A 23,598-nucleotide genomic window follows, 5' to 3' on the forward strand; every position below is an offset into this window, starting at 1 on the left:
ACTTGAAAACAACATCGTGACAGGCCACGGCTGCGTCTTTTGAAATATAGGTAACGGGATGCAGAGTTTACAGGAACGTTCTCCGACGCGCACCGCTCAAATGGGAAGAGAACGTTGAATAATTCTTTACCGCCACTAGCGAGCAGTACCTGTCTGACGGCCCACCGTTTAAATGGTTTGTCGAGGTCCCCAGCAAGAACGGCGGAGCTACACGCCACCTCCACATGTGTTGCCGCGTCCGACGGGGGAGGGGCGGAAGGAGGGTGTTATGACTTAATCGAACGCGGCGCCCGCGCCCGTTGGAGCACCTGTCCTTCATACGCCCTGACCATATCCGCGTCTATTCCATCCTTTCTCGCATTATCGCGTGTTCTGATTATCTTGCGACAAGTGATGTTCTTTTCTTTTCGGTGAGGAAAATCGGTCTCGGCTAGCTAGCTGCTAGGGTGACTTTTCTTTTCTGTCACACGAGGTCGTGCGACGTAAATTTTGCGGTCGGCAATGTTGTGAACGGGTCGTGAGGTGCTCTGGCTGAAATGAAATGCGCTAAAAGCAATCTGATGGTGTTTATAAATACATAAAAACAAGCACTGAAGCTAGAGGAAGAGTCCAAGAAAGATATACTTTAAAACCTATTTCAATGAGAAAAATGATCAGGAAGAATATCAGTACTCTGGATCTGCCGTAACGGCGTGCATAAGATAGGTTCACTTAAAACAACCATTTGTATGAATTTTATTTCCACATATCAGAATATTCGTTAGCATTGGATGTTGTTTTTATCAGATTTTAGAGAGGCAAATAAAAGGATGTGTCGCTGCCTGGCTGTCAGCCCTCTGTCGTCAACATGCCAGCGTATCTCCAAGTTCTGCCTTGTGGGGGCATTTCCTGCAATGTAAAACGTCAAAAAGTGTAATGCTTCATTTTTTGGGAGAGGTGCACTAGGGTCATAGCGGCGACAAAACGCCTTGCAAAGGCAGCTATCTGGAGCCTATCCTGAACGAATTCAGAATAAATATATTTGAGCCCTGCAAGTTTACGTACAAGAATGCAGTCAAACATGCATCGCTCATTGTGGTCAAGCATGCATTGTTGATAACATGTAAGTTGAAAGCATTGACTACAATCGTCTTATAGCTATCTTTCTTCATCTTTACGTTGGTACGTGCTCTAAAACAGAATTATTACTGGTGGGATATTTCCACGGAGAGCGGCCGACCCTGCATTTTAAAGGCTGTTATGCTGAAGTCATACCAGTGGTTCAGAATTATGACATTTGAATTCACTGTATCTATGCTTATTATCAAGCCGAACCGTCAAATGCCTCGGGTGGATAAATTTGTGCAACTTGGGATCCGCTGTTACAGCATGGCTATCGGGATAATTTATTTTGAAGTCAAAATCTTTCTGTTGAGGAAGTTGTCACACAAGAACTGCTGAGTGAGCAGTGGGTGAACTAGCAGAAACCGTTCTACTTGTGACACAGAAACATTTACAAAGCGCAAAGCGAATATAGAGTTCAACTTTTGAAACAAACACGACTTGAATAAAATACGCCAAATTTTACTGATCTGCAACGATCTTGTACACCTGAATATCACTTTCTTATTTATTGTTGCCTCGCCAAAAGTATTGTATTCTATCAAACTACCTTCCTGTTGAGTGAAATAAATACTTATATTGTCACGTGGTAGTGACGCTAAAGAACACAGTAGCAATACTGAGAAAGGTAAAACTAGGTTTTATTGGGCGAACCTGTTCCCACAAAGACAAGCTACACTTAAAGCACAACGATAGCGGCGAACACAGTCGGCGTTCGTCGAAAATGTGATCAGCGGGCCAAGCACGCCGGTTTTTATACATCACATAAAAAGTGTAACAGCACAAACACATGCAACCACAAAGTAACAAGGACGAGACGAGACACAAGCGCTTTATGCATCAGTCGTCTAATGTTCCGGAGTAATCGCTGGGACCCGCATGCCTTCCACAAAGTTCTACGCCATTCGCGTCGCGCATACAAGCAATCAGATTACAGAAGGTTCGGCGACAACAGACAGCGGATGGAACCATCGATAACATTCCAGAAACTTCTGACACAGGAAGGCGCGTCCTGCGCTGTGCGATAACATTTGTTAGGCGGTGAAATGTGTCGCCCGATAAATACAGGTACACGTGTCAATATTTTAGCCCTGTGGATATGGCAGTTCGCCGCTCAGTCCAGTGTAGGGGGTTGTGCCTCCTGCTACAGTGGCACTTCGAAGTGACGAGAACGCAGAAGTGCTCGTAAACCGTGCTACGGGTACGCATCCAGGAACTTTAGGCGAAGAATCGGTTTGCCCTCTAATAGAACGTCCCTGATGTCTCCTGTCTTGATTTAGGCGGTAAAACCTCCATGTTCGTTTCAAATAAGGCAATTCAAAAGCATTATTGAATTTACTCGTACAAAATATGCATGGTAATCGCCACAAGTATAATTTCTAGGCTGCTCAGGTAATCAGTAGCGTGTCAAGGCGGCCCATTTGATAACTGCTTATTTTATTCAATCAGATATACTTACTTTCTTCAGCACAAATAATTAGATCAAGTATTACTTTCTTAATTAAATATTCCAAATGCTCACCGGCACCGAAGAAGTATTTCGCGTCAAAATGTAGCCAGATATGTTTTTGTCTATAGTCTCAGATGTTCATCGTGGTGGGAGAGACACCAGTCCATCAACTAAGTTACCTCACCAGAGGGAAGGATATTTTACATATAGGTTGTAAAGTGGCTCAGTACCTGTCATGGTAGCGTACTGGATATGGCTTATGTTTTCCCCTATGTCAGCAGAGATTGTCTCAATTTAAATTAGTTTCGGTGCCATTCAGGTTGTTTGTTTTATTGACGCAATCTTTGCATTATAAATTATGAATATATTTCAAGTCCTACGACAGCGTAACACATTTGGCCTAAGACATTTAGTAACCGTAATTAAACGAGCTGTATTTTAGCACTAGCTAACTAAAAGCGCAGCCTACGTCACGAAGGTAAACTGGAGTAGCCAAACGCGTACAGACGTTGAGTCATGTTAGTATTATTTACGAATGCGTAAACAAAGGCTCGATGAAAGTGGAGTTCCCACCGATTAATTCGCTGATTGGGCAGAAGATTACAACTGCATGACTTTTTACTCCTGTCCTTTAAGCATGCCGAGTGTGCTGCTACCTTCACCACAAGGAAAGTTGGAAAAAATAAAAATTGCCAGGTTTCCAATGCTTCAAGTAAATTACCACTTTTTTAGAAGGTTCGTTTCATGTAATAGATCACTGAAGTTTTGAAGCGACCTCCTATTTCTTGGGAGGACTTCCCTTGTAAAGCTTCAGGTTTTACTCTCGAGGATTCATATTTGCAGGTATTGTAGCGCCTGTTTGCCTGATACAAGGATGTTCGAGCAATTTTTGTAATAGCTCGAACGAGAACATCGAAAGAAAACGCACTTTCTTAAGACATTGTGCAGGTGTACGTCCAGATTAACCAATACACCTAAGACACCAAAGAGCATTGTTTACAAATTCTATATGGTCGGAAAATAGTATCCGTGTTTTTAAAAGGACCTTTATAACCTTCTGTCTTCTCATTGTCAATTTATACACACTCTAACGACACTCCACCGCCAGCTAAAACCTAGTCGTCTGTGTTAGCGATGTTATTTTTGTGCCATTTCACATAACTTAGCGTTTCTGCAATCGATTGCGATTCCTACACTAGACTTATTCGGGGTGATTATTTTTGTTTCCCGAAATATCTATATATCCACTTTTGCCAATAACAAAATTCTTGTCATTACACTGGATTACTCAGAGAGGCGTTCATTATTTACACGAGAAATCGAAACCCATATGCAAGTAGTAACCAAGAATTCACTAGATAAATGTCTAGTTATTTATGTTATAGCACATATTCAATTTTAGGAATTCAGTGGGGGAGTTTGCAAGGCGTGTACCTTTGAAATTAATTTACAACAAAGATTTCGCCATAACGTGTACTTTAGCTCCAGAGACCTCTTTTAAGATAATGCTCTCTTATGCAGCGAAGTGCAAAGTAGCTGGAATGCTCATGTATTTCGTCCCACACTTTCGGAAATAATACCTCAAAGTTCGTGCCAAGCTGGAGAATAACTTCAGGTGGATATGTTTTGCAAACTCACCGACTACAATTCTTAAATTGCAATATATGCCATAATGTAAATATTTAACAGACATTTATTCAATTACTGTAAATTATTTGCATAATTCTTTTGATTTCTCGTGCTACTGAATTCCGTATCTTACAATAATCCCGCTCAAGGATAATAAATATGCAACGTGCCCATGGCATAGCCAGCTGGACAAGGAAAGCCTTGCTCTCGTTTTCAGGGTAGAATGCTTGCACCAGTATCTGTGGGGCTGGAAGTTCGAGGCGGTCACGGACAACAAGCCGTTGTTGGGGTTGCTGGGGCCTGACAAAGCAGTTCCCGTACAGTCATCCCCTCGAATGGTACGCTGGGCCTTGAGATTGGCAGCTTACAGTTACCAGCTGGTTTACTGTCCGGGAAAAGACCTGGGACGTCCTCCCGCCCTGAGCCGCCTGCCTCTGCCAGAGCTGCATGATGCTCTTCCGGAACCTGCTGAAATGTTCGTGCTGGAGCATGCGTACCCGGAGGTACTCTCCTGATCAGCGGTATCGCAAGCAACCAGCCGGGACCCAGTCCTGTCTCAGGTGATCAAGGCATTTGGGGAGGGATTGTTTCAGCAGGCATAAAGCCACAAGGACGCCGAGCTGAGCTTGCAACAAGGCTGCTTACTGTGTGGTACAAGGGTGGCCATCGCACAAAGTCTCCAGTGCAGGGCCCTGCACTTGCTGCACGCGGATCTTCTGGCTTGGAAAAGACCAAGATAGTGGCCCGGTCACACGTTTGGTGGCCTTGCCTGTACCAAGATATCGCTCACATGGTGCAGAGCTGCCTGGTCTATCAGGAGCACCAGCAGGTCTCAGGTCATGTGGAAATCACCCCCTGGCCGTTTCCACATAGACCCTGGTTCACCTGCATGTGGGTTTTGGGGGCCCCTTCAACGAACATTACTTCCTGGTGGTGGTGGACGCCTTTCCGAACTGGGTGGAGGTTATACCTGTTACCACTCCATTGCGGTGTTGCGACAGGATTTTGCTGAGCAGGGGTTGCCGTACGTCGTCGTGTCCGACAATGGTCATGCTTTGGCCAGCACAGAGTAGCTGGCCTGGCTAGCGAACGACGGAATCCACCGTACCACCCTGATTCAAGCGGTGCAGTCGAGCGGGTTGTGCAGACCATCAAGGACAAGTGCAAGAAGAGCCAATCGGGGATGTTCCAGACGCTCTTCGCTTGGGTACTATTCCAGTTCCAGACTACGCCCCACGATATCTCTTGCCGAGCCCCCTGTGAGCTCCTGCTGGGTCGGAGGGTCAAGACACTCTTGGACATCTTGCATCCGGACTTCCGATGCCCAGCGCTCCTGAAGCAGCTGAAACCGAAACTGGCTGCTGACCGAGGCTGCCGTACTGGGCCTTTGCTGGAGTCGGGAGCTCCATTCTTCACCGGGAACTTCGGTTCTGGCACACCCTGGTCACCCGGACAGGTGGTGCCGCTTTATAGCGCCTCATCGTTGCTCGTCCGCAGGCCAGACGAGGCCACGTGGCACTGACATGCCGACCTTGTTAGGCCTTGTCTCGGGACCTGGCTAGAACCCTCAAGTGCCGCTTCAGAGTGCCAGCCCGCAGGACGACTAGCAGCAACACCAGTTGCTTACAGCGGAGCACTTCCCGCCTCGGAAGCGGCAAGCGTTGCCAGTGGTGCGGCGCCCGTTTGGCCGGTGTCAAGTCCGGCTCCATTCACAAGGCCGACCACTGCGGACCCTGCAGAGGAAGTGAGGCTGGCTCAGGCAGCACCTGGCGTTGCCACACCCGGCCCTTCAACACCGGCACCCAAGCGGAATACTGCACCGTGGAGGCTGCCGGGCCGTTACTCGCCTGGATAGCAAGCGCCGTCGTCTTGGCTGGGACAGTGACAGAGCCCTATGCTCTGAACTTTACGTTTTTTTTAGTTAACAAATAAACTGGTGGTAAGGGGTGTAACAAGCGTGTGACGCCCCCTCGGGCATAATCTTCAGTGGCCTGCCAGGCTTGTTGGGCAACATTGGTCACCGCACCAACAAATACCTAAGAGCGCAGCTGCACGGCAGTCAGTCATCGTTCATCACCACCACACTGCGGAGCGTCTCTCTTACGGAGGGTGCCTCGAGCCTTCCCTCAATCAAGAACCCGGGCAGATCGTCACAACTACCATTATCTTTGCTGGTTGCTGGGGCTACATCACTCCACAAGCTGATTAGCCGTCTGGTCATTATGACTTTAAAAGTATGATTTTTCTATCAATGACTACAGTATTCGCCGTAACACCGATCATGATTGTTTATCTACCTATTCACCGTAATGTAGGACAGGTAACGACGATAGCTTAGACAAATACATCCTTGACATATGTACGGTTTCCCTGCTGAGACCTGTGCAAGCGTAATGAACAGCATGATTCATTCAATAACGCTCATCTTGAGGCCAATCGATAATTTGTGCATGCCTTACCCTTCAATAATTTTGATGATTGGTTGTACAAGAAGTATTCTTTGTCAGAAGGTGCGTACTATTCCTTGGTGTTCCGCAGACGCACAGCCCGATTTCATTGCGCCATGCACAATGACATCACATCAGAGTGCCTTAGCTTTGCTCGGATGCTGCACCCACTACACTAGTGTTCCTATTCGCTAAAGCTTAGGAAGACGGAGAACAAGTATGTTGGCCATTTGCCAACGTGATAAGCATCCCACTCATTGTGCGGGTGCATTGAAGCCACTTAAACTGCGGCCGTCGCGTTTTGCGAGTTTGCTTTTTACTTGTCTGTCTCCTTTCCAATGTACACTACCGGGAGACGCCGAAATATTGTGTGTAATTTTTTGCCCAGTATATTGAGCCTGCAATGGTCGCTTCGGCTGCATTAGCAGAAATTTTTTTATCATTCCTGTTGTACTGTGTCATTCTCTGTCATTGTGCTACCCGTGCTTTCACTAGTGGTCGTGGACGGGTGTTTACGCAGGCAGTTGTTGAACAAAGTATCTTTCTTTGTAGTTCTGATATCGTCAATTGGCACCTTAGAACCTGCAAAGAAATGGCCTGACTGAACGGACAATTGGTAGCATGACCAACATGCTTACCATGTATTTGTCCACAGATAATAAAAATTTCGATTGTATTTGATCGTATGTTGCGTATGCGTCCTGTAGTGACAAGCACGAAGTCGCAGACGACGGGCATTTGTTTCTTCTCCATGCTTCCATCCCCAATGATTCATCGTCACCTTCCTTCCCTGTTTTCCACAAGATGACTGACTAATAAGCCATACTTTATGTCATGGTGAGGAAGCGCGTAGACTATCACACCTTAGAACTTCTCCCTCCCAAAATGTAACGTGCTATATGCGCGCTACATTCGCACCTGTGGGTTTTGTTTGGCGTTGCACTCCAGCACGGAAAAATTGGCTGTACGCAAAATTCCTCGCAAGGTGCGCTGGTCTGTACGTCATAGAGACACCCTTGCGAGATCTTACCTACGTCATCGCAAAAGTGAGCTTTCTGAAGTGGAGCTCACGTAGAATGGAAGTTTAGCAACTCGCCCGACCATATATTTACCACCACGCTCAATGTAACTTCTTCTGATAGCTTTTCTATCGCAAGAGCTGAACTCAGAAATGCGATACGTATTGCCAAAGCAATACCGGCCGAGAAATTGTAGACACATAATTATCGAACCAAATACCAAGACTCATAATTATCCAAGACATGCAACAAGACAGTTATCAAACAAAATTATCTCGAGCGATTATTACAAAGACGGCGCCGAATAAAACAACACACGAAGAAGGGGGACACGAGACAGCACGTAGGCGCTGTCTTTGTAATCATGCTTAACCAACTAGCCCGCCAACACATGCTTAGTTCGAGCGATTAGCTGCGAGACGCTGATAAACGATGGTAGCAGTAACGTGAGGAAGGCTTACGTGACACACTTTTGAGAGTATATATCCTATTGCATTCTTTTGCCTCAATCCTTGCGTGCCCTGCATTTCCTACCCCAAGGTTACAGCCAAAGAGCCGAACTAATCAATCGCTGCGTGGCTCCCACGCAGGCGGATTCCGAAAAAGAAATCCTTTTTGGCGTTGCAAGATTTGAATGTACACTGGGTGCTTCAACATGTATTTCGTTTTTTTTGTGTGTGTAAATGTTGCATGCAGTTAGGTAGATTATGCGGTCCCCCACTTCCTAACGACAAAAGTATGAGGGGACAATTCTATAACAAAGCCTTCTGCCGGATTCATTAGCTGCTGTAATTGTGTGAACTCCTTCGACTGTTTTATTCATTATAGAGCTAAAGTATTCCTACAACTAGCACTCGGAAAGGTAAGGTTACTTTTTACATCTGAGCTGTAAAGCTTTTCGTAAGCCCGTTTCGTGCCGACAGAAAACTCGTGCGTTGTCGAAACACGCATCCCACACGTGCGCAGGGCGCAGTTCTGCAGCGGCATGCGTGCGCTTCCATCTTCCCAGCCGAGGAGAAGCAAGTGTTCGCTTAGCCGTGACGTCACTGATATGCTAGAAAGCTGTCAGCATCCTGTGCGCCGACATACGTGTCGCCTATCTCGTCTATATCGTGTAGTGGACAGGCGTGCACAGTTATCATGGTGCAACTGAAGAAAGGCAAGATTCCCGGGTAAGAACGGGCCTACAAGGATGCTCGGCGCGCGGCTCAGAGCGGCTACGATTGCCGAAGGAGAGCCTATACTGCCCATCGCGCCGAGGAGGCCGCCACCGTTACTCGCTAATTGCAATCATGGAGAATTGAATGCCTGGCTACAATTGTGCCACGCCTTGCCTCGATAATCTACAGGTGCAGCACAGCCGTCCGGTTGAGCAGAGGGACGACGAGATCGTGGAAGTAAACAATGGCGAAGATGTGCTTGCCGAAGACTTGCCGTTTGCCCATACCCGGTCGGACGTCGGGGACGAGGACCGGATCGATGATGATGACGACTGATACCCAAGCACTATACATAATAAATTGTAATGAACGTACTGCGCATTAAATACGTGTGAATTACTGGGGCTTGTGTGGCTTACCTGGCCGTGTATGACCTCGAAAGCACTTAGCGAAAGATAGCAAATCTTGGCGACACTTAGTACGAACTTAGTTAAGCCATGCATAACCTACGAAGACTTAGCAAAGCCTAGCAACGCTTGATATGAGCCTAGCGAAACCATGCATAACACTGCGAAACTTAGTAAAACCAAGCAACACTTAATGTTTAACCAACCAAGCCATGCAAACCTCGCAAAGCTTGGAAAAAGCAGACAGAACCGCTGTGAACTCCGCTGTGACCCTGCCTTGCACCACTAGTACTAACTGCCCACTTTTTCTAATGCGCATGGTACGTCACGCCTCATTTGATAACATTCAATGTCGTGTAAATAAAAATTAGGTATTCTTCAAAGTTCCACTGCTAAATTTCCTTCAGTAAATGTCATACACGTGTTTTCTGATGACAGTTGAGAAAGTTAGGCATGCCATTTTAAGCAGTTAACCGGTATCGGCGTCAGGTACCACATAATCTGCTTGGCATGGCGCGCCATAATTGCTCAACGCACTTTTATCACTCAAAAAGAATGAAAATGCTTGCTAAGGCGGTGGAAATTAAATGCTCCGCTAGAATGGTAAAGCCATGTTTACTTTACGGAATGCCAACTTTTTGCTGGAGGTGAAGCTGAGGCTATACGTCTTGGGCAGTGCACGCTGCTCGTTCCGCGGTGCAGGATGATAAAATAGTTTGAGAAAGAGAGAAATCAACACACAAGAATTCGTGACCCAACCCTGCATAGGCTAACTGTATATTTGATTTCATCGCGTTAATATCTGTTGAAATTTGACAATACAAATTGTGTGCGCAATGTTTTCTAGCGCTTATACTCAATAAGTGAAATATTCTCAATGGGACTGCAAACCAAGGCAGCGTGTTTGAGTCTAGATCAAAATAGTGTTTCGTAGTGTATCATATTTACAGTGGGGCACGTAAAAATCTACCGCTCAGGTAGCTTAAAGATCTATAGGCGTCGTTTATCAATAGCGAAACGTGTGTAATCCAACTGATGTCAGATAAGATGGAAAGCTCGAAATAATAATATCTTGAAACAGATGTGAGAAGGGTGCTATCGTTGTTATAAACTGGTAGAGTATTAGCACATGGGGCTATCCGCATCAAATTGAATCTGCAAATGTTAACCTCAGCACACCATGTCTCGCACCACCAATATGTAACACGAAGTTTAAATCAAAGAATTCTCCGTGTTACTAGTTATACTAAAAAATAATGCGCAGTCGTCTTCAACCCCAAGAACAAGAGTTGAATACAAGAAGGCCATCACTATTGTAGAGGAGAAAAAGCCGTGGTCTGCGAACGAAGCCTAGAGGCACGCCAGAATATACCGGCGAGTAGGAAGAGCCAACTATTCCTCCTGTGTAAGAATAAACCATTTGAGCAGTTAGAATAAAGGTTTTACAATTCTGCTATACGGAAACAAAAGATCGAAGGTGACCGGCCGATACAGCTTCTAAATAACGTTAACTTGTTTCTGTTCACTCACGAGAGATAAGCTTCTCGGCACGAAGAGCTTGGTGCTTTGGGTCGCGAAATTCAATGCCTTGGAGTAGCCCAGCGGAATTTTTTGTCTTCTCTCTAAAAAAGAATTATTCAAGCCACACCGCAGCAAAGTTGAAAATTGTAACTGCTTCAGAAAGAAACGCCCGTTTTGACAACAGCTCAGTCAATACATTTATTGAGGACTTCAATCCAGATATGAGTTTCCGGATTTGCGCAATGCACTGGCTTTGCAAGTGTCCTATCGTGGAATGGTTTGTTCTGTACAATATTTGCCCTACTTCATATAATGATGACATATCTGGAGGAGGTGGCCTCCAGTGACAATCTTCCCCTAACTATCTATTAACTATCTTCTAGCATGAAGTAGTACCCAGTATCTTCCAGTGTTAACTGTCATTAGCTATCATCCAGTAGAAAGTTACTGTGAAGTAATACATAGATGATGACCAGCTGGGATCAAGTATGTCACCTCATCCAAATTGATGGATCTGGAGCCTCTCTCTAACAGGGCGCCTTCACCATCTTCGATACGTTGCAACATGTTACACAGACCAATTAGCGGCAGAAGTTTATTTTTAGGTTCTTGAAAAGGTGCGCATGAAATGTAGTTCGCCGTTCGTCCCGATCAGCAAATCAGAGTACAAACAAGACCCTGCTCTTCCTTGCCTCGTAACCGGCGCTTCCTTATGGTTGGAGATTTCAGAAAATGATTACTAAATAATTATTGCAATTAGGGCACTTCGGAATGAATTCGATATTACTAATGCGCATAGGGGACGAGAACACTTTCAGAGAAACAACGATATGGACACGAAAGAAGTGGTTAAATGTTCCTACACTGACTCCAGTCACAGTGGGTATGTTGGCTCGCAGAAATATTTCCTGACAGGTGAATAGGTCAGCGACGAGGAGCTAAAACAACAACGGTACGGGCAGGCCGCGTTCGTCGTTCTTATGATGCTGTGGAATCATTCCGAGCAGCGGTAACATGGCGAGCTTGCAATATTTGACCCGTGCGGCGAATTCGACGTTGTTATAGAACTCCATCAGGTTATGCAGACTCCTTGTAAACCTATGCAAGGGCCCGGCCTATGTGAACGCATTGCCATTGTCCATTTTGTCCTCATGGGCACCAAATTCTGCAAAGTGGGCAAACATGCTGTCGTGGTCGACCCTTCTGTTTGTGATAAGTTAAGCGATGGTACGGGTAAGGGAGCTACGAGGCTACCTTTGCGGCTATGGTGAACAATGAAGGGAGTGAAAGGCAACATTATAGGCAACAAGGGTTATATAAATTGATAACTTCGGCCACTGTACACGCATCCTTCGCAGAGCATCATCTTAAAGGCGTCCTCATCAGTGCCTTTTATAATGCGCGTGATATTGTCCTCTTCTGGCATTGGCGGAATTCCCGCGCCCACACAGGTCAATAATTCCTTCGATATAACTTGTGAAAGTTTCGCCGTGATGTTGCGCGCGCACACGTAAGCGTTCTTCTGTGCGAAGCTTGCGCACAGAGGGACGCCCGAGCACTCCTGCAAAACTTGTATTGAATATGGTCCATGTGGAGAAATCATGTTCGTGGTTGCGGAACAGGAGGTTCGCCGCGCCGGTTACGTAAAACAGCATGTCGTCCAACTTGGTGGTGCCGGCCTAATTGTGCTGCCTCCCCCTTTCGCACGATGACAACCAATCCTCCAGGTCATTATCATCGGTGCCATGATTTTAAACTATTCATCGATAAGCCGGTCTTTAAGCACCCCTTGAAGCTTACTAGGCCAAAAAGCAGGGTTGCTGCATGGATAAGCATACGGCCGCAATTTGAAATTTAAGTGGATCACTAACCAGGTGATAAGCTGCCACATCGGAAAAAATCTAGAGGCTTCACGTTCCACTAATACTGGATACCGGAAACGTGTGTGCAATCATGCTGAGGGAATGTATTGAAGAACTGAGGCTGAGGATGAGAAATACTAGCGGCCAAGATACATGCTGAAAAAAATATTCCGTCTGAGGTCATGATGGATCTGAAAAGACGCATAAGCAGTTATAGCAAAACTTCACATGTACTTAATGAAGCCGTCTTCAATTATGTTCAAGCTTGTCCCCACTGTCAAATCATTATAGGCAAATTTGAGCCATAGGGAAATGACATGGTTATTGTAGTATATTCAAGGTTTTCGTTTGAAGTCATCCACCTCGACTTCGCAGAGACCATAAGGAAGTGCGAAGACGTAAAAAAACGCAGGTTCCTCTTTTCACCGAGGAGTACGCTAGGAGGGCAACAGTAAAATTCAGAGAAGATGCAACCTGCATTATCGCCCTCATGGAAGGGAGAATATGCAAGACCACTATAGTAGTATCATTCGACAGCGGACCACATTTGTACAGTCAACAGCTGAGAACATGGGCGTAGTGCGGAAGAATAACGCTGCCGCATCACGACGCCGTATCACTCAGAAGGCAACGATATTGTAGAAAGGATGAAACTTGAAGTAAAAAAAAACTTGCACCTCTATCGAAGTTAGCCAGGTGTTTGAAAATGCGCCTTGCAGTTCGATGTGACACATCACGACTCATACATGGAAGCACTTGGGTGCAGTCTCTATATTTGAGTGCATGGACAGAGCCCTTGGCCGACATTCGTCTACCAGCTAGGCACCACATGACGAGTTGCTCTTCATGAAGCACCGAAAAAAACAGCAATAACGAAGGGAGTATAAATAGGCAATGAAAACGAAGTTCGACAGCAAACACAATAACAAGCTACCTGGGATTAAGCGCAGAAGCTTAGGGCTCGTTAACCATATGTGGTTCCAAGGGCCCATTCAGAGGTTACATAGTGACGCAGACAGCAACTTTGCCCCCCCCCCCCGCCCCAAGGTGTACCAAATAAAATTTTATTTGAAATATTAGAAATAATGACCGAGGGAAGCTATTTTGGAAACCTTATACTATATTAACCCAGGAGGGATGAAGATAGGAGCGCCAGATGATGTAATGAATCGACAAGACAACGGGCGAACCCTTAAGGCCAGAAAAACGAACACGAAGGTGGGGAATAAATTAGACTATCTTACAGGGGACACTCTTATTTTGAATATTCACAGTGCCCTGGATATGGAAGCTCGCACTATTCGAGTACTACTCAGCAGGTAGACTTTTCATTGTAGTTTAAAACTTCTGTTTTCCATAGCTTGAAAGTTTGCACGAAGAATTTCGTTCAAGCTCTATTCTGGCGCATTTAACGATACTTCGTTGTTTGTTCATTGTTTACGTTCCTCGGTTGCTTTGTGTGGGTCATCGATACTCAAATTCAGGTTTCTTTGCTCGCCTCATAACTCCCTAATTTTGTTTCGAAGCTCACCTATGATTATGCCTTTCAATGCTATTCTATCAGGTAAGCCCACAATTCCTACTTCAACTGCAGCCTACACTTTGTGATGATTCAAACAAGAGATGAGAGTGAACTTCAGCGGAGACAATACCAGGGAAACTGGTTGCAGCGCAGGCAGCGTGCAACAATTTGCAAACTAAATAGGTCAACATATCAACATGCAGCAATATGGTAGCCTCCCTCCTGTATTATCCATGTTGAGTCGTTGCTAGTACCAAGCAACGTGAGCGGCATGCGATGTCTTTCCTTGTGGCTATCAGGTACGCCGTGATGCCGCTAAATCCATGACGTTCCTCATAAGCAACACTTCTTGCTGTCCTTCGATCGCGGCTGTTGAGCAACTCAAGAACGTGCGCCGATTTCCTCTGATAACGGTGGAAAGTGCAGCGGCATAGTTGCTGTAATCTAGAGCTAAAGAGTAGCAGCGTTAAGCCACCTACAAGTAGCGTCCCCGCTACTACCATGATGGTTTCAAGCGCAATTGAAAATGTGTGCCTTTTTGCAAAATTCCTTGAGCTTCTGCACAGTGCTGAAAGGGCGAATGCAGATGTCAAGCACGGTAATGCTCTTCCACGTGTTTGGGGCTTGGATAGTGTAAGGTACGATCGCAGCTCAAGGAAGAAAGCGTTCTGGTTTCCTGTTCCGCAGTGTCGGCTATCAAAATTAGGTATGCGTTAGACTTGCGGAATGAACTCGACCTCTTTCTTATAAAGCAGCTCTGTCAGTGGGCGACACGGGTTTTCCATGAGGGACAGCTGTTTCCGATACTCAGAAAGGTTTATCTTGTAGACAAGGTTTCTTTTGTTACTTGTGATAGCAATATAGCACTATCAGAAAGATTGGTCGACTCAGCAGCCAGGGAGGATTCTTCACAGAACTTGGAATGAAGAGCCGCCAAAGATTAAGTATACTATGTTTTGAACTTTTGGGTGATTTACGCTGATTGACGCCCACATAGATTGTAGGAGGCTGGATGTTATTTAGTAAAAGGAGCTGCTTAGCGTCTTCCGCTGCATGCAGAGTCTCCATGTGGAGAGCGACTGCACGACAAGGTAGGCTATTTTTAAATCATTGTGGGAAGCAGTAAATTACACTGTTATTTTACCCTGTGATAGTGATACTGTTGGGGGATGCGAAACACCAGAGCGCTTATTGTGTTCACGTTGATGCTTTGATGACTGGCACTGACTAAAACAATATTTTTACGCTTTCTTGCAAACCCCTCTGTTATTTCTCTCTGCGAAAAATATCATTAGAATATTTCAGCCACTTTGAGCAATTCAACTAGCCTCGTTAGCTGCCGCTTAGTAAAATAACTATTAAAATTGCATCTAGCGCTCGGCGGAAATAAACTCACGTAGCGCGGGTCATTCAAGCGCAGACGGATGATTTATTAGCACTGTGGTACGGATGCGGATGCCAGTGGGAAGGCAGGAAATAATTCACAGCATTAGCACGCATCGACACACTGCGCTTTTTGGTGACCATGCATAATAACCTGCACTCTGCCCGGATTCTGTAGGCGCATAGCTAGAGGGCACAGGTTGTCTACAGAGAAGAATGAAAAAGAAGCTCAGCTATAGCACACTGTTCACACATGACTGGTTTCTACACTGGAAGCAAGTTGTGTTGCTATGGAATCCCAGCTGCAATTGCAAATTTGTGTACATTTTTTTAGTTGCCGGCAATAAAATCTCCGGGCGCAACTCCGCTGCTAAAACCAAGCGAGTATCAATTAAGATACACGGCGCAGAAGTGCACCTTAGGGGCCGAGCAATCCAGAAAATACACGCTTATGTATCTACCAATGCTGCCCTCCGCAATTTTTCAAATAGGCCTAGAATATCGCGGTTACACGTGACGTGGTAGGGAACCATGTTTTTTTCACTCTCATGATGAAGTAATTGTTACAAGACATATGTTTGAGGCTTGTCGTGTCTTGTAAAATTGCTATCTACAAGTGCTCTAACACCTATTTGTGCCTTTAGAGGCTGACAAAGTTACCCACAATATGTATCCTCGGGAATTAGTTCGGCGATAAAATTTCTCTTTAGCTAACATATAAGCTGCATGAGTTACGACCAAATATTCAGAATACATTTTTTGCAGCGAAACATGTGGCAGGGTCCCCTTTTTTGTCTTGTCATGGTGATATGTGACTTTTATGCGAAGCATATTAACCTAGGTTTCGGGCCTTCGCGTGACGCCCGGCGGTGGCTACCATTGACCCTGAAGTGGGGTCACGTGACACGACGTCACGTGATGACGTCACACAGGCTGCAGATGGGGCCTCATATCGCGCCGTCGGTCGCCTCCCGGCGGTGGCCACCATTGACCTTCAAGTGACCTTCAAGTAGGTCACGTGACATGACGTCACGTGATGACGTCACACCGGCTGCAGATGGGGCCTCATATCGCGCCGTCGGTCGCCTCTCGGCGGTGGCCACCATTGAGCCTGAAGTGAGATCACATGATGTGACGTCACGTGATGACTTCACACCGGCTGCAGATGGGGCGTCATATCGCGCCGTCAGACGTCGCCCGGCGGAGGCCTCCACGCTTCGGTTCGCGCCGTCGCGCGCGACGCGGCGGCGGCGCCACCATCGCTGCATCACGTGATATGTGACGTCACGCCAGGGATGAAGCCGCGCGCGCCCGCCGTCGCGTCAGTCTCTGTGCCCGCAACCGCGCCAGCGTCCTTGCGCCGGGCGTGTATGCGGTCAAGATGCCTCCAAACGCTAAGGATACGCTAAGGTTAAGCCCAGTGGATGCGGAGCATCCACCGGGCTTAACCTTGATAAGCCTCCAATTTTTTGTACCAAGACACCTAGGGCCTATACATTTGCAGTGAATTGCTCGAGCTATTAGAAACTCTATTTGTTGCACAGTTCTTTCTGATTTTCTGTCAAACTGTACAAAAATGTGCGCTTTATTGTAGTTCACAATAATGGTCCCGTTTCAAGTTATATAAATTTCCTACCTGCAACATGTTTTCAACTTCTATGTCTTGCCTCCGCGACACTCTTAAATTGGGCCTACAAATATTCAAGATTCGTCGTATTTAATAGGGGACACCGTAACCATTAGTCCACTAATTATTCTCTCCGCAACATGATGACTGCAAATCGGTATAAAGCGTTTGTTCTTGGAGAAGAAAATTCAGCAGGAAGGTTTTTTTTTACGTGAGGAATATATTTTTCAGTCTGCCTCGCTGACCTTACAGTCGAGAACCTCTGAACTCATCAGTGACTGGATGACAGAAGACTCAGATGGGCGCCTGTAATTGTTTTTTGCCTCCCTGTGTAATTGAAAGTATATTCCAAGCGATTGAAAATTTAAATTATTTATGGAACCCCAATTATGATTAATTGAAAACATCCTGTAGAACACTTCGGCTATTAAGAAAAATACTTCCCTTTTAGCAATTTTAGAAGCCGAAGACCGATCATTCTGCTAGGTGATTTGGACCTGAGGTACCCAGGAGCGTAATTTGAACCACGAACAAAGAAAATTGATATTTTCAGATACTATCGTCAAAGCGACCCGTTAAAGCCCTTTTGTGAGCTTCGCGTGTAAGCCTATAACACAAATTTTGTTCACTGCAAAATGCAATTTGAATGTGAATAAATAGTTGACAACCAGCTTTAAAGCACACGGTTTCTTGGTTTTCCCCCGTCTATATTTTCAATTCTTCCTGGCCGTTTACATTAAAATCCCTTAATTGGGATGTTATAAACACCCAATAATAAAGAAGCTGTCATTTTACAAAATGCCCCGATACAGAGCTCTCAACTTCCTAACGCAGCAAAAGTTCTGGATGGTACAGTAGCTTTTACTAAATCAGAGAGGGCAAGATCAATTCTCCTATCTCCTATAGTAATAGGAACACTGATTTAGCACAGGAGAGCGAACCAGCTGTCGAAAATTAAGGTTTTACACGTATGCAAAAGAAGCTCGGTATGCGCTGACGTTCAACTGCGTTACTGTATGTATGGTAGTCTACTGCGACGGCGCCCACTGAATTGGTTCGGTACACCAACTAAACGACCACGACAAACGCGCAGTCAAAGGCGCATAAGTAGCATGGGCATTCCAGGCCAGTTATAAAAGCGCATTTTAAATGTATCTCTTCTGGCGACAGCGACAGCTGTCGGTGAATGAGCAATGCAGCAGCTTCGTATTTCGCAAGAAAAAAAATTCATTTTTAAAGACAGCAACTTCATTCCTTTGCAGCATTTATGTACATGTTGCTTACTGTTCCCCATCGTCAGTGATGAATGTGTAGTACATGAAGGATGCAACAAGTGTTTTGATGTCAAGAAACAAAGTCTTTGGTAACTTTTGGACAATTATATGCAAGTTAAACAACAAGCTGCCTTGTAGCGCAAAAATAATTCATTTCTTCATTTCTAGCTGTATTGAACTTCCCCATTATTACCCTTTTCTCACCAATTATATTTGAGCAGTTATTCTGCTTATTCGTGAAAATCCAGCTGAGGCAGTACAGATGCGAGGAACAGGCTAATTTTGCCTGAAGGTGCGTAGTCACATGCGTCTTAATGAATTACGTCGATGCTGCAACATTTTCCTTGATATACTCTGTATGATTTTTTTCTTGCTGCAAACTGGCATTTAGCCACGTTGTCTAGCCAAAAGACGGCACAAACATAATTACAGCTGATATTTTTTAAACAAAGTACATAAGAAAAAGCATCTGTAAACTCGGTGATTTCGCTTATTTTGTTTTTTTTTGGTTAATAATAATCTTTTTGGAACTTTGAAATGACATAGTAACATTATTTTACTACACTTAGTGCAATAGGAAATATAGAAGCATAAATAACATTCACACTAGAAACTTCCAAAATAGCCTACGTTGCATAGGAAACTGAGTTGTAGGGGCGCAAGAGAGGCGCCAATATTTTTCTGAAACATTTCTGAATATTTTCTTGCTCAGAGAGCCGTTACAGCAAGAGTAGGTTACACTTGTCCCTTTAGATAATTGTTTAACAGAGAAGAATGAAGATTTTCTTACGAGAAGGTCTCATTCATGTTGTTCCAGTCCTTATCCGTGAAATTCAGGAAATGTTCCGATCCGAAGCTGTGGAGCAAATTAGCAAATAAGATGTCGGACATCTACCACATAGGTTGAGATTATTGTGCAGCTTAGCGCAAGTGAATGTTTCACGTGAGATTTGTAGAATTTGACTTTCGTGCGATAAACAATATATGTTGCAAGCGGAATTTCATCACGTCAAAAAGTAGTCTCACGAAATAAAAGTCGCAGTTTCGCCCGAAATGCGAACTATCGATTGCGATAGCAAATTAGTGGACAGCTTTATGAAGTAATGATATTAGTTTTAACGACCGTATAAACGTGTAAAAATAAAACTACTAAGTTAACGATCATGGCGTCATGTGGGCACAAGCAAACATCAACTTATCTTACTAGCTACACCAGGAAACTCGCTGTCGAAGTAATGGAGCGAGGCAGCGCGGCAGCAGCAGCGAGCGAACAGACGTTCATACAGCGTCCCACATCAACACATACTAAGCCGCGAACATACATGTGGCGGATTGTTTTCCCGACGCAGATGGCTTTCAAGGTACAGCAGCCTGGGCGCGCGGCCAGGGCCTGGAATAGAGCCCTCCCCCCCTCTCCCTATGCACGGCGGAGCCTGTCACCGTCGCGCAAGACTGTCAAGCTAGACCGGTGAAAAACGCGACGTCGCCCCCCCCTACATCTTCCCCCTAGAGCCTTGCGCGCGACGGAACACGGCGCGCTTCCTCCCCATTTCCCTCCCTTTTGTGCGCGAGATTCAGCCTCGATCGCCGGCTTCCTTCCCACACTTTCACTCGCACATAGAGCGTACGATGCGCCCGATCATTTTATCGCCGTTCAACTGGACAGCTTACGCGGACATTCCATGTCCGCGTAAGTGCTATCGCAATAAAAATCCGCATGAGAAAGTGCTTTGCCACTTGGCGGATATGGGCACCTTGGTAACCCGGAGTATGATTTTTCCCTACTAATTCACATCAGCCGAAGCAAAAATGAGTTGACCGCAGAAGTTGTCAATTAGATAATTATTTGGTTCGTTCACTTTAGCTAAAGTACGACAATATGAAATAATATTACTCACGTTCTGGCTATGGCTTTCACTGTGCTCCAAATATTTTCACTTCCGGGCTTATGTCTTACGACAGCAGCACTTGTGTTTTTCGTGCAGAAGGTGTTTCTCGTGGAAACCTCTGTAAACAAAATCGTTATCAAATAATCTGATTCTTTTTAACTATTTGTGAGCTCCTTGGGGCTACACTAGAAAAAATATTTCGAAGAGAAAACAATGATGTGGACAGGAGTGACGTGTATTCTTCCTTTTTTTCTGTAAGAATGTTTTTTTTTTTGCTGGGATTGTTTTGGTGGAAGCGTTCTTGCAATCATAATAGAGTGGTGTCACATCCCTAATTCTTCCTCGTAATTATTCAAGGAAAAATACCTATTTAGAAGATAACCAATGCTTTAGTACAATGAAAAGAGGAGTGCTTTATAGGGTACACTTCAGTAACTCTCTGCATCGGCGTTTACTCTTATGAAAGAAGACTAAGCCTCATCATTTTTGTTATTAACATATTCTCTACAATGCCATCAGGAAACCTCTACCAGTATGATTCGCACTTTTCCATGTAGACAGACGTCTTACAAGGGTAGCCAATTCATCCCCCTGGGATCTCCATGCAAATGTTCCTCCTGACCAAGACTCACTTCCTCTTTTGTCTTAGCCAGTCGTGCCAGATCTTGGTAATAAAGCTCCACTCCAGCTTTGTTCTAACACCAGACGTGCTTGAATGCTGGTGTCGGTACTAGCCACTCTGGGGAAGGCGCCTTCTCTCCTCTCCTGTAACAACCTTCTATCGCAAAACCTGGTCTTTAAACCGCCTACGCTTACGAAGAAGCCTCAGCAGAGTCATACAGCTACAAGGACCGTATCCTTGTCATACGACAGAGAGAGAGAGAGAAATTTATTTACAGAAAGGCAGAGAGGTCGGCCTGAGCTATAACTTGCTCTGGCCTGCTACTCTACTCTGGGGAAAAGGGACGGGGAGGGAAAGGGCTGATGAATGATGATGGTATAAGGAACAGATGCGTATATACAAATTCACAGAGTTGTGATATCTCTAAAGGCGTGCGTCCAGCCCAGTGGCTTGGAGGAAAGCTACAGCGGCTCTTGTTACCAGGGCTGCGCTGGTTGCATTAGGCCAAGGACCTAAAAGAAACTCGTCCGATAGCGGTCTCTCATGGATGTTTGCTATGGAAGAGACAAGTTGCTGTCGTTCTTGCGCGTACGCGGGACACACGCAAAACATATGTTCAAGTGTTTCTGGCACCTCACAGCATTCACAGTTTGGGCTAGTATCACTGGCACCTATCATGTTTCTATAACGGTTGGTGAATGCGACACCAAGGCGAATTCGGTGCACCATGCTCGTGTGGTTTCTATTGAACTTGTGAGGCATACGAAATCTCATTTCTTGGTCCCATTTGTGTAATCGCTTGTGTCGTCGATCTGGTTGGGCCCAGTGTTCCAACGTAGAGTTGCGGTTTACGCGACGAAGTAGGGCGTTTGTGTCTGTTCGTGAGAACGGAATGCGTACTTCACAAGCATTATCTAAAGCAGTTTTTGCTTCAACGTCTGTTCGTTCCCTATCACGCCACAGTGTGATGGTATCCACTGAAAGGTGACATTGTGGTCATTTCCTGTTGCGTGGTCGAGATACTCTGTAATTTCTATAGCCATAGAATAATACGGGCCCCGTCTGAGGACACAGTCAATCGTTTGCAGAGCTGGCTTGCAATCGCAGAATATCGTCCATGCGTGAGGACGCTCCTCGGAGAGAAATCGAAGTGCTTCCCGGATAGCAACAAGTTCTGCGGCAGTTGATGTTGACCTATGGTCTAGTTTAAACCGGCGAGCGATGATCATATGTGGAATGACGAAGGCTGCAGTGGAGGCATATGGTGTGACAGAGCCATCGGTATACACATGTACAGTATCTCCGTACTCTGTAGAAATGTGCAACAGGGTGAGTTGCCGGAGGCCAATAGATGCAACGAAAGACTTTTTAGTAATTCCAGGGATCTGCAATGTAACGACAGGTTTAGGCAGAACCCACGGGGGTGTTCTCGGAGTACAGTCGGGAGAGAATCTCGTCGGCAAAACACTCTGATGCCGCGAGATAGTCATTGAAAAGCTGGAACCTGGGTGTGTGGTAGGGAGCGATGACAGAGGATGGTGCCTGTGTCGGGTCAGCACGCGGAGGTACATTCGAAGAGGCTCGCAGAGCAAGTACACCCGAATAGGACAAGCACGAGCTTCCGCTATTGTTCCATTGGGTCATACGACAGAGCGCAGCCCATTCATTTTGGGAGTGCCATTGTCATGCTCCGCCGGGGGCCGACACCGGAAGGCGGTGAGAGTCCCGTTCTACGAGGCACCAATTAGGCAGTTCAAAAGAACTGTGGACTCCAAAGGTAATTCTGGACTTGTTTCTGGCTTTCGCCAGCAGATGCCGCTGCTAGAACGCCACCGAACGTGCGTGCCCGCTTCCCTACCAATCTCGCAGGCCCTGAAGTCAGCATGTATTTAGCAATTCTTATTGCGTTCTTCGTCATATGCCCACAAATATGCTAACCTCCTCAGAAATGCCATCATCGGCCACCTTTCACTGTATTTTCTGCTCCCTGGTAGGCTTTCTGTGTAGCACATATACCCCCTTCCCTGTACTATACGCATTACTGGACCTACCTAGTACGAGTTCTCCTTCTCAATTTTTACTACACGGCTAGCTAGCCCGTGTTACTTTCTAAACCACAATAACTTTACCATAGAAACCTACCTAATGTTGGGGCAGAACGTGAAATATTTATGCTCAATGAGATGAAACTCCAACTTTTTCTTGTGTTACAATGGAGACCCTTTCATATAAAAATTCTGTCACTAAATGAATTGCGGTGATCCCTGTTGCATCGAAAATAAAGATTCAGCATGTTTGATTTACACATGAATCACCCCATTTGAAGGAGCCGAAAATCGCAATAATAGGGGCTAATCTATGGAATAATTTTACGCAGTGCTTAGAGAACATCAGTCTTTGTTGCTCTGCTTCAGGAGTTACAATGGTGATAATTGACGAGCTTACCCGATACAACCGGGCGATGTAAGCCAGATAAATTAATGTAATCTATTAGCACAGCTTCTCGCTCAGCTTCGCTTGTCCTATTGAGAAGAAAAAATATACTTCACAATAAACCCTAGTGGTACCCACAATGCACACACGTGCAAACAAGATCTTCAGTGTGCGAGCAATCACATACAAAAAATGCACTGTATAAGGAAGTGCTGCTGAATCAGAGCCAACGTTCTCGTGGGCAAAAATAAC

General features: G+C 45.5%; 1 protein-coding gene across 1 annotated transcript in view; it reads right to left on the reverse strand.

The window, feature by feature from the left end:
- Positions 1–719: 719 nt before the first annotated feature.
- LOC142564759 (uncharacterized) overlaps positions 720–23,598 on the reverse strand; it is a 50,600-nt gene continuing 27,721 nt past the window's right edge. Inside the window, exons 6-9 of the mRNA XM_075675908.1 lie at positions 23,359–23,435; positions 20,301–20,409; positions 19,193–19,258; positions 720–888 (exon numbers count right to left, since the gene is read on the reverse strand). Coding sequence (XP_075532023.1) covers positions 843–888; positions 19,193–19,258; positions 20,301–20,409; positions 23,359–23,435 — 298 coding nt within the window. The 3' untranslated portion in view covers positions 720–842. The remainder of the gene's footprint in view (positions 889–19,192; positions 19,259–20,300; positions 20,410–23,358; positions 23,436–23,598) is intronic.

Source organism: Dermacentor variabilis, chromosome 11, assembly GCF_050947875.1.
Source record: "Dermacentor variabilis isolate Ectoservices chromosome 11, ASM5094787v1, whole genome shotgun sequence".
Taxonomy (NCBI): domain Eukaryota; kingdom Metazoa; phylum Arthropoda; class Arachnida; order Ixodida; family Ixodidae; genus Dermacentor; species Dermacentor variabilis.